The 14,917-nt window shown below is 41.6% G+C and overlaps 1 protein-coding gene across 9 annotated transcripts in view; it reads right to left on the reverse strand.

Annotated features, from left to right (window-relative positions):
• Osbpl1a (oxysterol binding protein like 1A) overlaps positions 1–14,917 on the reverse strand; it is a 262,262-nt gene that overhangs the window by 119,712 nt on the left and 127,633 nt on the right. Inside the window, exon 1 of one of the 9 annotated variants that reach the window (XM_008847622.3) lies at positions 14,667–14,876. The exons of 5 other annotated variants lie outside the window; for them this stretch is intronic. Coding sequence is in view for 1 of the 4 variants with exons in the window: in XM_008847621.3 (XP_008845843.1) it covers positions 14,069–14,128 (60 nt within the window). In the remaining 3 variants the exon portion in view is untranslated. 3 more of the 9 variants (XM_008847624.2, XM_008847623.2, XM_008847621.3) reach the window with 3 other exon arrangements.

Consider the following 14,917-nt stretch of genomic DNA (forward strand, 5'->3'; position numbering starts at 1 on the left):
TAGCAGGTCTTGAAACAGATGCATCTTAGCTCTGGAAATTATTATTGAATATGTCAATGCTGTTGTAATGAAATGCTTCTCCTAATTATATGGCTATTAAATAAATAATTTTTTTAAAAAAAGGTCTCTCTCATCAGTATTACCAAGAAGGGTATCATTTAAGTGCTGGAACTTTGGCAAAAATGTCTCTAAAGTTTTATTATCCCTCACTTCATTATGAAAAGTTATCTGGTAAGAAAGTGACATGAATTTCATGAGCATTGTATTAAACTGATTCTGTACACACAGAACTATTTATACTTCTAGTGCTAACATAGGCACATAGCATTTTATTGTTCAAAAGGAGCATCCATATATTGTTAGGTCATTAAATCCTAGCAACTATAGGAAGAGTATATGGGTATATGTTTAAAAACAGATCAAAATAGTTCAAGAAAGCTGACCCAAATCACCAACATCTTTTCTCATCAAATCCTACAAGCTTTCCAAGCCTCTGTGTTCCCAATAACAATACAGTCCAATAACAATGTTGGCGGAAATAGATGATCCTGACTCTGTTAAAGAGGAGGGAGGTTCAAGTACAGAGGGAATGGGAGGGGAGAATAGAGGAGGGGCTGGGGCAAGGTAACAGTAAGAATGAAAAAGCTATATGGAAACCTACTATTTCATAAGCTTCCTAAACACACACACACACACACACACACACACAGAGAGAGAGAGAGAGAGAGAGAGAGAGAGAGAGAGAATGTTCCTCCCAGAAACCATAGTTTGCCAAATAAAAAAGCCAATGCCAAGTATCTCCCCTCACGCTGTTGGTCAGGAGCAGCCCAGAGACCCCATTCCCAAACAAAACCAGCTCGCCCATTGCCTTGGTAGCCCCCCAGACCTAGATGGAAAGACCCTACTGCTGAAGATATCACTATTTGGTCATAGGACATGGAGAGATCAAGCTGGTGCTAATCAGGAAGCTTTTTCCCTGCTGTTTCACTTTCACAGAACCAGAAAGATGCTGGGGAAGAAAAGTCATGAACAGTCTTACGAAGTCATGAACCCATGGCTAGAGAACTCATAGGTTCCAGGGGTGAAGCTACAACCATTATTTTTGCTAAATGGACATAGTATTGAACTGCCCTCTAAATATGTATCTCCGTACTATACATGAGTGAAGTTCTCAGTCCTCATCAGAGAAGCTGCTTTGTGTAGTAGACAGCAGTTAATAAGTAAAACTCATAACTGGTCAAAGTGCAGAGTAAGTGTCTGTGGCATGCTCAGCCATAAGTAGGGCATCTATGTCACATCCTGTGCCCATTAGCCTCATGAAACATGAGGAGAGGGGGCAGAAAGGCTGGCAGAGCCAGAGGTCGGGAAGGACCTGGACACAACTGTCTCCTGGTCTTGACAGGACCACTGTACTCATGAACTTACAGCAGCTGTAGTGGCCTGGACAAGACCTGGACAAGGTCAAGTCAGTCAACACTGTAGCATGGAGGAAGGCGAAGCTCAGGAGCCCCTAACTGAGTTGCTAGTGACAGTTGCAGGCTACTAGGAGGGGTGAACTACACTCCAGTGGACGGTCCTACATCCATAAGTATATGTGCTGCACAAATTGAACTCAGCGAGTCATTTAAAAAAAGAGAAGATAGGAAGTTGGGAGTGGAATGTGTTACAACATAGATCCAGAGGAAACAGGGGCAAGTTGAAGGAGTATGATCAATATACATTGTATGTGAGTATAAAGTATCAAAGAACTAATAAAAATTACATTTTAAAATGCAGGGAGTGGCCTGGGGAGATAACTCAGTCAAAAGTGTTCCCAGCATAAGCATAAGGACCCAAGTTTGATCCCCAGAACCAACATTAAAAAACAAAACAAAACAGGCAGTAGCTTTTTTAATAGTGGTGGTATACGATTACAATCCCAACTCTGGGGAGGTCAAGAGAAGTAGATCCCTGGAGCTTGTTGGGACAGCTAGCCCAGCCTAATCTGAGAGTTCCAAGCAGGTGAGGAAATCCTGTCTCAAAAAATACATGAAAATAGCACCTGAGGAATAACACTTGAGTTTGACCTCTGACTTCAGAAAACAAAGACACAGGGTCTTACCTGCTGTCTTTGTGAACAGGAGTTCCCAGACTAGAAGGTTACCTGGACTATAGCTAACGTCTGCTGAAACCTTTCCTTAGAAGTCCTGTCACACTGTTGTAACAGACTCAGCAGGTACATAAGGAACCTAGCTGAACACATGGTCTCCAAGCAAACAGCTCCTTACATCAAATACTGGTAGATTTGCCAGATGCTGAGGTTCCCACTCACGGAGCCCAGCAGGGATCAGGACACATTTATTTCATTGCTTTTCAAATTAGAAGGCCCAATTCCAGACCCACTGAGTCAGAACTTCTAAGCACATTCAATGTCTGTTAATTGTGTCAGAAGGTTGGTTAATTTCGGCCAATACTGATCCTCCCCTCTTCCTTGCTGAGTCCCAGTTTATTACCTGACTACACCACCCTCCTACCTCAGAGTCTACTCCTCAGTCTCCCCAGCAGCTTTGGCAATGGGAAGAAGTTCTTGTCAAAGAGACAAAGTATTTTGCAGAATTTACCAAATCTACTTAAAGAAGAGCGCACACACCCGCCTTCTTCTTTCCTGGGACTAGAATGGAACACTCAGAATCATTTCTAACAAAGGAAACTGTCATGCCAGACCTATACTGCTCATCTGTCTTCTTTAAAGGAAAAATAAATCTCTAACTCTTTTAAGCTAATGTTTTTTGCTTTGGGGATTTCTGTTTACTAAATGCTAACATAAACACTGACATATACAATGTTTGTTTATCAATTTCCAGAGACGACTCTGATGTGACTCCTGGATAATTTGAAACTGATGTAAAATAATTCAAATTTACTTTGAAATTATACATAAGGATCTGAGTTTAGATCCCCAGCATATGCAATACATCAGATGTGGAAGTGCCTGCCTGTAACCCCATTCTTGGTGGTGAGCAGATGGGATGGAAACAGGATACTGGGGTTTGTTGACCATCAGCCCAGCAAGAAAAGACAAAAAAGCTCCAGGTTCAGTGAGAGACCTTGCCTCAAGGGTATAAGACATATAGCAATAGAGAAAGGCAACTGACTTCCTCTTCTGGCTTCCACATGCACAGATGCATGGGCACAAACTGCCCCCCCTACACACACACACACACAGGCACACCTACCAAAAAAAAAAAAAAAAAAAAACCATTTTTCAAAGAATTGTTATGACCAAGAAAAACATTCATTTGATAGAAAACTGTGAAGGATATTAACTAGTATGTGTTGTTATTTGAGTGTTTATATACCAAAATAAAGACACATGAAAATCTTGCTAGCAGATCCTGAGTTCTCATTTTTATATTCTTCTGTATATATAAAAAATAGCTTTCCTGCATATGTTCCATCTATGTCTCTCAATTCTGTACTTAGCAAAATATTAAAAACATGTCTACCTAGAAATCAATGCTTACAAATTGTTGTGTTGATTTTGTAATGCATCAGATAGATGTAAGTGATGTTTACAAGGTCCTCTGAAATCATACAGAACACAGGGCTTCCTCAGGCATCTGCTATAGGAGTCCAATCTGGGCTAAGCATACCCCGCCCCCTATCAGGGCTTCCTCAGGCATCTGCTATAGGAGTCCAATCTGGGCTAAGCATACCCCGCCCCCTATCAGGGCTTCCTCAGGCATCTGCTATAGGAGTCCAATCTGGGCTAAGCATACCCCGCCCCCTATCATGGTTGCAAAGCTCTCACCTATAAATAGCCTGCTCTTACATAATCGCTTTCCACAGATTTATGCATCGTATACACCCTTGAAATAAATTTGTTTAGAAATATGGCACAACAGATAATCATTTTTTCAAGGCAGAGAGGTTTAAACATAATTCTAATAAATCTTATCTTCAGTAGTTATTCGGGGGCTCTGCAGTTAATAGTTCTGAAGGAAATAACTACAAAAAGTTATTTATAACACAGGTAACACCACAGCAACTCTAACTTTACTTTTTAAGTGAACTTTACAGAAATTATATATAACCCATCTATTTTAACTGTAGAGTTCAATGACATATTGCAAATGCAAACCCCATACACATAGTACTGCTTCTGAAGGGGCACATCCCTACTGCCCACTCTCCTAATGCTCAGGTGACCTTCCCAGCCACTCCTGCCCTTCACCCCAGGTCGGGTAGCCACTCTGATTTCTATACACCTCAATTGGGTTTTGTATGTTCCTTAACTTCAAATAGATGGCAGATATTTAGATTCACCCATGCTGTGACAGAATAAGATAACCTTTCCTTCTTACTGAAGACTATGCACTGTAGGGCCATCCTGCAACTCCAAAAATCCACTTTTTAAATGCTTTCAGGAGCTGGGGATATGGCAACATCAGTAAAACACTTGACACACAACAGTAAAAACCTGAGTTTGGATCCCCATAAACCAGGAACCATGGTGATGACCTGTCTGTAATCCTAGCCCTGGGGAGGTGGAGACAGGCAGTTCCCTGGAGTTTAATGACCAGTTCATCTAGCCAAGCAAAAAGCTCTGGGTTCAGTGAAGAGAACCTGTCTCAAAAAATTATATAAAAAAAAGATATAGAGTGATACAAAATAGCCAACATGGATCTCTGGTACTTCTACCTATGGGTACCCACATACTCAAGTACACACACAAAGAAAGAAGAAAGAATGAAAAAGAAAGAAGGAAATAAAGAAAGAGAGAGAAAGAAAAAAGAAAAAGAAAAGAAAAATGTCTTCATTCTGTTTGAGAGATTTCTGTCCATTAAGCTCAGAATGAGTAAACTTGCTCCAATCAGATGTTGATATTTTATTCTCGTTTGTCAAGTATCTTTGTGGTTCCCAAACTAGGAATAAAAGGTTAAACTATGTTGGTATCAAGCAGTGGCTAAACTCCTTTTGAAGAAAATATTTTTAAAGGCGAGATTTTAAGTTTTTCTACAGACAGCAGTACTCCACAGCATATAGGAGATGCCTAGCAGGTGGCTGGGGCTCTGGATACTCTAACAGTTGAAAAGATCATTTACTTTAAGCCTACTACTTAGAAAGTTCTGTTTTAAGCAAAAGGATATATCCACTTAGTAAGCAACCAAAGTGACTTGAAATCTGCCAAAGTCCAGAAACAATGAGTGTGGCTTCTTATTTTCCCATCTTTAAGTAGACTTTTTTCTAATCATTAAAAAAAGCATTTGATGTTGATTAAGAGTTGGTCCTCAAGGGCTTCTCTCAAGTGTAGTGTTATGAAACTTACAAGGCAGAAAGAATGGCTCCTCCTTTGTGCTCTTCACCCAACAAGAATTTGTCAGTCACCCACACCATGCCTGGCATTCCAGGTTCCAGGGAACCCTCAGTGATCAACACAGAGCAATCCTGGACTCATTTGACTTACAGTCTACTCGGGGGAAAGAAACAAGGTAAATCACTGGATTTCTTAGTGTGCTAGACACTAGTAAACACTGAACATACAAAGAAGTCTACAAAGGGAAAAGGGAATCTTGGGAAAAAGGGGATGCCATAGGGTTAGGGGGACATAGGTAAGGGGGGACACACCAAGAAGTATTACTAGACCAAAGGCTACACGGAGGGGAGAGAAAAGGCAGGCAAGCACCTAGAAGAATGTTCCAGGCAGAAGCTCTGAAGAAGGAATGGGCTCACATGTTTGTTGAACAAGAGCCCATGGTCCTTTGGACACAGCAGGGAGGGTGAGAGTAAGGGAGAGAGAAGGCCTGGAGGAAAGCAGCAGGCTTCTCCTGGCTTGCAGGACCCTGGCATCTGTCCCCTCCAGCAGACAAAAAGCCAAGGCACCTCGCTCTGCACTCTCACTCCCTGCACAGCCGCTTTCATCTCGAGGATACCTTCTAAGAAAAGAGACCTTTTCACAACGAACAGAAGGTGAATGACTGGAAAGCTTGGCGCAGTCATAATACTGAAGGAACTAGATGCTTGTCTTAGAGAAAAGAAGAATTTGTTAGTTTCAAATAGTTGTGGAACTGTTGTAGAGAAAAGACACTGCTTCATAATGCTGCAGAACAAACCTACAATTATGAGTTCAACAGAAGAGAAAGGGATAAACCTTTGTCCTGATGTGAGTTTAATCTTCTGATAGAGTCCTCCTAAAGGAAACAAGTGTCTCTAAGAGATCATTCCTGGGTGACAGGAGCAGCAGGAGGAGCTAACACCACTAGACACATACATCCCATCCCATCCTCCCAACCCACAGCCCTAAGAAGTAGTTACTACACCGATGAGGAAACTGAAGTACAGCCAGATTACACACTCCTATTCAAGCCACATCTGTGTGACTCAGGCTGCAAGCTCGTCACCACTGGAGTATGCATCCACATGGTCATCAACAGAGGTGTTTACATACAGTGCACAATGACTTCTTGGTTGGTAGAAGCTGTGGAGAGAATGTTTGGCATCTGAGGAAAATTCGATGACTCTCGTCTTACCCCTTTAAATTTTGTGGTTCCAGTTCCTGAAGCTAAAAGCTTATTTTTTTCTTTTCTTTTCTTTAAAGCTTCTAAAACTCTGTACTTATAGCTATGGCTAAGCATAAAATATGTTGAGTTCTTTGTTCAAATCAGGTCCATCATTTCCTGGACTTGAGGAAAACCTCCTCTGCCTGCTAGTCTCCGTGTAGCCTCGTGCTCTGCCTTTCTCATTTCCTATATTATACCTAGGCTAACTCACTAACGGACATTCAATAAGTAATAATCCTTTAAAATATAACACCATCAAATAATGAGCATTTGGTATCTATACTATACCAAGACAAAATAAAAATAGAATAGCAGACAGATAAATTTAAACCAAATCTTAATCAAAAAAATGTTAAGAATCAGGGCTGGTGAGATATCTCAGTGGGTAAAATGCTTGCAGTACAGAAGCATGTGGGACTAGATCCCCAGCACCCAAGTTTAAAAAAAAAAATCAAGCATAGCGGTAATCCCAGTGCTGGGAGGCAGAGATAAGAACTTCTCCAGGGCTTGCTGGGCAGCCATACTCAGAGACCATGTCTCAAAAAATTGAGGTGAAGGGCAAAAAACAAAGACGCCAGCCAGCATCAGCCTCTGGCCTCCCCATGCACATGCACTTGCACACACCTATAGAGAACAAATCTGCTTTGTGAAGTATGCTTGCTAACTGAAGGGAAAGGCGATTAAGGAGCGTCTTCCCATCACACAGCAAATCCCGTACAATTTAAAATTAACCAGTGAACACCATAAAATCACTGCCCTGCAAGACAAGTGTAGGACACTGGAAGGAGGGACAGCCTGGCAACTTTTGGGTTAATGTTCACATAAGAAATGTCCATGATTCCATTTATAACATTTTTTTCCTCTATATCCTACACTCTTTAGAATGGTTATCATTAAAGAAAAAATCCAAACAAAAAACAGGATAAACTCAGGATTGATAAGGGTGTAGAGAACCTAGTGGCCTTGACAGTGTTGATAAGAATGTAAAATGGTATACCTCCTATGGAAAACAATACAGTGTTCCCTACAAATATCTGAAGTGGAATTGCCATATGACTCAGCAATCACATTTCTGGGCACACAGCAGCATTCTTTACAACAGCCAAAGGGAGGAAGCACCCAAGTATCCGAGGACAAACAAACGCAGCACACATACAGTAGGATATTATCAGCTTACACAGGAATTCTGAGGCACGCTACAACATGGATGAAACTTGAAAATGTAGCAAAGCCAGTCAGATGAAAAGGGCACATTCTGTGTGGTTCCGCTTACATGAGGTAAATAAAGTAGTCAGTTTCATAGAGATGGAGAACAGAATGATGGTTTTCCAGGACTTGGGAGGGAGGAGGAAACAAAAGGTTATTATTTCATGAGCACAGAGTTTTGGTTTTAAAGATGAAAAGACTTCCAGAGGTAGATGGAGTTAGTTGTACAATAAATATTATGGAAATGTGTTACTGCCATTGAACTATGGACTTAATATGGTTATAATGGAAAGCCTTATGCACATTTAATGCCCTAAATTTTTTCTCCAAATACTGGAATAAAACTGATTCATATGAGCAATTAAAACCTTTCATTATAATATTCTCCATGTACTTAATTGGGGTCCTTGGAATTATCTATAATAAAGTCAGTATCAAATGCATATATTCTTGGCATAAAATAGAACCACAGTATCAAGTGAAAAGGATTTTTAACACTTTAACAACTATTACTACTACTTGCAGGAAAATCTCAAAAATAAAATTACTGGTTTTGAATATATTTTAGGACAAAATCATATGCAAGTAATTCACAAGAGAACACTGTAATCCAGTGAAGTTATGAAAACAGAGAAGAATTTCTGATAAGGTACTAAGACGGGACTCTAAGTGCTGGGCCTATCAGACACTATGGACAAGCCATAAACATGGCCCTTAATTCTCTGAAGGCTAAAATAGAAAGCAAAATACAATCAATTATGCACCTTTAATTGTCCACAAGGAGAGAAAAAAAAGAAACACATTTCTTTAGGGAAAACAAACTCCCTCTTTGCCCTCAGCTCTAATTTCTCATCTAAGATATCATATATGGAGTAAGAGGAACACAGAGCAAAGTGATCATATCAATAAAGCTCATTTTTCAAAACCACCCCAAAAAGAAACTGAGGTCTAAATCTAACCTACAACCCAGTGAGGGCCATTTTAATGAAGATTTGTAAATACAGCCCAGGTTAAAGCATTCTAACAGTCCAGTTTAATCTTCGGATACAATTTAGAATATCTAGAACATTGAACAAGTTCTATTTTCTTCTACAATGCAATTTCTACCAAGCACAATTTTCCCAAGAAAGAAAATTTTTCTATTGTGAACCTGGCATATAGGTATTCTGTGCATAATCTGAAGCTATTTCAATTTTCTTGGCCATCTGTTTTTCTGATTTCTAAACTTGGTATCCATTTGTCAAGTTAAGAAACCAGCTTATCTAAATGGCCACATCAACAATGAAAGAGAGTGGACTGCCTTATCCAGAGGCTGAGCTTTGCTAAGCCAAGCTGTGCTTTTACAATGGGGCTGTTCTGTGGCACTAAATCCATAGGCAGAATTCTGGATTGAGCTCTGAGTTGTGCATCCTCCTACCTACAGAAGCTTGAGCAAGTGAACGACCTTCTCCAGGCCTCATCTCCTCCTCTGTAAAATAAGAATGGATTTGTCACTTTCAAACTGTGCTCCGTGGAGCTGCTTTAGCTGATAACAAGGTATTTTTACTTTAATCAGTCACCAGTACTGCCATCTAGTCTCAATAAAACCCTTGAAACCACTGAAATTGGCATCACACAATACAAGACTGATCTCTTTTAGATTTTCAGCAAGAACTCTATAACACAAAGATAAAAATGAAAAGTATGCACGCCTTTAATCCCAGCACTCGGGAGGCAGGGGCAGGCAGATCTCTGTGAGTTCAAGGCCAGCCTGGTCTACATAGTGAGTTCTAGGCCAGCTGGGGCTACAGGGAGACCCTGTCTCAAAAAGACAAAAAAAAAAAAAAAAGAAGAATATACTCAAATAATTTCTATCACATGTAAGAATGTACGTAGTTATACTCACCAAATACCCTTTCTAATTCAGCTGTTTAGAACCCAGAATAACATCACAATCTCAATTACAGAAACATTGCAAGCGAAGGGTGACTGCTCATAGAAACTAAACTCACAAAAGCTAGGTGTCCTAACTGCAGCAAATGACAACTAGGTAAACTAAGAGGAGCGCCGCCAGCCTCCGCAGGAAACATGGCCATGTCACAGCCAGAAAGGCTCTGCACTCCCTTTTCCCAGGGGACAGGCATCTCCCTTGTTCTCTCTTGGTCACTGAGCACAACTACTAAGCTGTCATTCCTGTCACCTCCTGCTGCTTCCCATCAAGGCTCCTCTCATCCAACACACCATGTCACAACCGTGCCATCCTGGCGCTGGGTTGTACACAAATTGCCATTTCAAGAGCTCTTCCTGAGACTACAGCATGTAAAGGCTGCCTTAATAGAAAACGAAAAGGTTTGCCCTATCTCCTTTCAGTTTCATTATAGTTTGTGAGTAGAAAGGAACTGAGCTAAAACAAACAAACAAACAAACAAACAAACAAACAAAAAACCCTGTGTGAAGCAGGGAGAAACCCTGTGCAGCACGAGAATATAAACCTTTGCATAAAGCTTGCCCAGAGTAGAAGAGCAAGAGCTCCTTGCTACTCAAACTGGCTCCTCAGGGTGCTATGAGCAGCTGGTTTACCCTCTACCATTTCTTCCTAGGTAATCTCCGCATTGGAGGGAGCCTAGAGTACTACAAAGATCACGAAGCAAAAAATGCTAGGCCTTTGAGCATTTAAAGAAAATTCGATGTAAGCCATCCTGGGTGTTGCCTTGGTGTAGGGAGTCAAGGGTATGAGAAGAAAAGAGCAAGATGGAGTACGGTGAGCGGATGATGGAAAATTTACAGCAAGGGGCACAGACGGTGAGCGTGAGAGATAGGGATAAGGAAACGACTGTTCTTCCATTCAAAGTAAAGAGAGAAAAAAAAATTATTCAGAAATACCCAAAGAAATATGTGGATAAAAAAATGAAAAAAATTAGGAAAGGGGATACACAGTAACAGATCCAACTAAGTTAGAAAGGCAACAAGAATATTATGAACACCCCCAAAACGATAAATTTCAACGGAAAAGGTACTTCCTACAAACACATAACTTGCCAAAGCTGACCAAAAAGAAATAGAAAACTAAAACAATCCTATAATTATTAAATTTAAATAGTTCACAAAAATCACAACGCTGGCTCTATAAGGACTTTTCCACTGACTTTCAAGGAACAGACCATTTCAGTGTTACAACTACTCCAGGGAACAACAGAAGGGCAAACACTACCAAGTTCATTTTATGAGCTCAGTGTAACCTTCATAGTAAACCCTGACAAAGACAGAACACAAAAGACAAACCATAAGCCAATCTTACGAATAGAGAAGCTAAAAATGTAAAGTTTGTCATTCTTCCTGATTTAAAAACACAACCATGAAAAGTAATCATTAATATGGTAAAGAGTATTTAAATATTCTTCAGTTGAATTTTTAGAAGTTACAATGTGTTTTTCTAATCAGAGAAGAACATGAATTCACTATTTCAGCATCTAGTCTACTGCCCTGGAAGTCCCAGTCAACCAGAACAAGCCACTCCAAACTTGAGGATTAGCAAGAACAGAGCTGTCCTTCACAGACCCTAATGCCCACAGAGATGAGCGCAGTCTAGAGATGAGGCTGTATTTCTACTCCCTTGCTCCCCTCACATCCCCCTCTGCTGGCTACGGTCTGGCTGCTTCCCATTGTCATGTCTCAAAGACTGCACTGACCACCTGGCTCCAAAATCCACAGACACACTTCTCACCTGTGCTTCCTAGAATGCCTGCCTCCTAGGGCACCAGGCTTCCTCTGCTCTAAGCTCTCTGGCATCTCTGACTGTTTTTTCTTGGTGTTTCCTGCTAGGTCCCTGTCTCCCACTTGTCTTTTAAATTCAAGTATTCACCATTTTGATTAAAACTTTTTCAAACTTTACATAGTGTTACGTATTATCATCATTGTTAGCAATAGTAGCAGCAGCAGCAGTAGTAGTAATAGTAGTAGTAGTAGTAGTAGTAGTCGTCGTCAAGCTTTGTGGTAAGATTATGAGAGACATTTATCCAAGTGACTGGTAGCAATACTAAAGATTCCTAAGCTTCTATGGCACAAGTAAGGGCGTCAACATGACCAAAGAGGAACTAACTCATCTCCTCACATTCCTGTTCCCTACTTTAGTCCCTCCTATCCAGTGATTTATGAGAAAGCCAGAAGCCAGCGATGACTCGGCCCTCCCCTTCATTCCTCACCTTCACTTCAGCTCCAGTTAAGCTTCTGAGGTAACTCTGCTCTGTACCCTCTTTTCCTTTCTTTTAGTCACAAACTTGATTTGGTTCCATCATCTCTCTTCAACTCCTGTACCTGGTTTTCCTGGTTTCAGGCCTGTCCTCTAATCCTGCTCATAAAGAACAAATCTGAAAAAAGTTCTCCCTCAATTAAAATCATTCAGTACTGTTAACTGCCCAAACCAAGACTCAAACTCGTTACGCACGTTCCACAAAATCCTTAAAACATAACCCTGCTTTTATTCACTGAAGCTTGACTTCTTTTCCCACACTGTTCCAGTCTCAATGATCTGCTAAAACTCAGCCTCTCCTGCTGCTTCTGGTTATGTCTTCTGTAGGAATCTCTGTAATCATCTGGTTCCCACAGGAAACACTGCTTTATGAGGACAAGGGAAGAATTATAAATACTGAATGAATCAAGAAAAAAATTTATATCAAGCAATTAATATCAAATCCACAATGGACCACAATAACAGTGTATAAACTCTTTAAAATTACAATGAAGGAAAATTATGCCTACTTATACAACTCATTCAGAATTCAAGCTATAAAGCAGGTACTGCATTCTATATTGGGAATAGAATACCGGGAAGGAACAAAATAGAATTACTGGCCACAGACTTGTCCCACTGAGATATGAAAACTTTCCAAGATAGGTCTTAAGCCACATCAAGTCTAACATGCTTGCCATACATGTGTACACACAAACATAAACCCACTACTGATTAAAAACATGTGTATTTTTATTCAATAGCTCCAAAACACTATCAAAATAAAATACAGCTTCATTTTACATAAACTTTTATTTTTTAAAATAGTTTATCTTTTATTGTATGTATATGTTTTGACTGCATATATGTAAGTGCACCACATCACATGCATGCAATATGAACAGAGGCCAGAAGACAGCTTAGATCCCCTGGATCTGAAGTTACAGACAGTTGTTAGCCACCATGTGGGTGCTGGGAAATGAACCCAGGTCCTCTGCAAGAGCAGCCAGTACCCATAACCACAGAGCCACCTCTCCAGCTCCCACAAACTTCATTTTATTTGTGTATAATGTTTGACCTAGTATTTCAAAAATTTGTAGCACTGTATGTCTAGATTATACATAAAATTAAGATGAAAATTCAAAAGTATATGTCAAACAGCCTGACTGGTAACTCACTTTGTGGCCCAGGTGGCCTGGCTCAGGGCAACCCGCCTGCCTCAGGCTCCACAGTGCTGAGATTACAGCCATAAACCAGCATGACATTCATAATTTATATTAGAAGCGATATTTTAAGTGTTCTTTTATAAACTATCATCTATTTATAAACTACCATGTTTATGAGTAAATGCATTTGTTTCTAATATGGAAAACCTATTAAGTTCTATTTTCCTCAATTTTGCAAAGTATATAGAGGGCTAAAAAGATCATTGTGGGTCATTTTCACCACAAGTGAAATCCCTGAAAATTAACTCTTAGATGGTTCCTAAAGAAACAGAACAGAGTCTAGCAACTACATTCACAATGATATAAATTCCTTTACAGCTCTGGTCTCACCAGAAGTAACACGGGGACAGAAGCTCAAATAGCTGTCTGGTCTTCATGTTCAGAAGAGACACCTACCAGATCAAAACTACCAATTCATCAGCTTCAGCTAAAATCAAACATTACATGGAGGAGAGATAAACTTCAATGTATCAAACAAAGTTTACACTCAGTTCCCCAATGTTCCATCCAGCACTTAGTCCACCAACGCAAATTGCAATCATTTTTCTCTTTTCAAACAGCTTTCTGCCAAGCAATGCCATGCCTTCAAAGTCAGATGCCTTCTCTGAACCTAATTAAAATTAAGAAACTTTTAATAGCTTTAATAACTGAGGAGTTGTACTCAGCTCTACACTGGTATCTTTCTCTCCTGACCATCTCCTTCCAAACCCAGAAAAATCCAGCCCAACTGAAAACACAAAACAACTAGCCAGATGCTCAGAATGCTGGGGAGCGAGACGCCGGCCAGCCCAGGCTACAAAGAAAGCCTATGAGTAATCAAAAGCCCTAATCAAAACACTGGCGACGAATGTTCCCCAAATCCCCAATGACTTCTCCTTCAAAGCACTCACGCGTTTCCCTGCCTGCTTTGGAGTTTCAGCGACCTCTGAAGCTGTGGTAGTTAAGTTCATCTCAATGTCAGCCAGAGCAGAGACGGGAAAAAAAAAATCACTAACTTGGAAGGTTATTTAGGGCAATTCTGTCTTTCACGGTCTTACTCCTCCCACTCCAGCCCGCTTGACCTAAAACTCATATTTAAATGAAATAACAGCCAAAGGCTTTTCCCTGGGGCTCTTCCTGGCGCTCACCCCCTGTAGGAAGACCGGGACCAAGCAGCGGTGCAGAGTCTCAGGGAGAGCTCCCCTCCACAAGCACTCAGGGCTCCACACGTACCCCTCCAACTATTCTCGGAACTACTCACAGCCCCATTACATCTGGCGGCTCCCCACCTCCTTGCTGGGTGGTCCCGGCACCCCCAAGGCTGCCGGGGAAGGGCTGGGCAGGCGCACACCGCACCTGGGCTGGTCTGAAGACCACGACCCCCACGCGGCCCCAGCTCTGCGGCCAGCTCCAGCGGATGCCTTCTGCCTTCGGCCTGCTCTCCTCCCTTCCAGCCGATCTGATCCCGGGCGCGACCCAGGGCGGCACCGCAAGATCTCCCTAAGTCACCTTGCAGCCCCCGCCTCCCGGGAGGTCCAGATCCAGCTGAGGCGCCCGGCCCAGGACTGTAGAGGTCAGTGCTGCCAGCGCCTCTGGGCTCGGCCTCAGACTCGCCCTTGGGGCTGCCCGCCCGCAGAGAGCCAGCCGGCAGCCGGGAGAGCAGAGCGAGGAGAGGAGCGCGGGCCTGCAGCCTGCTGCAGGCGGCTCCCTTCCGCTGAGGTCCGGCCCTCCTCCCCTCCCGTCCCCTCCCCTCCCTTCCC

Source organism: Nannospalax galili, unplaced genomic scaffold, assembly GCF_000622305.1.
Source record: "Nannospalax galili isolate Female #2095 unplaced genomic scaffold, S.galili_v1.0 scaffold162, whole genome shotgun sequence".
Classification (NCBI taxonomy): domain Eukaryota; kingdom Metazoa; phylum Chordata; class Mammalia; order Rodentia; family Spalacidae; genus Nannospalax; species Nannospalax galili.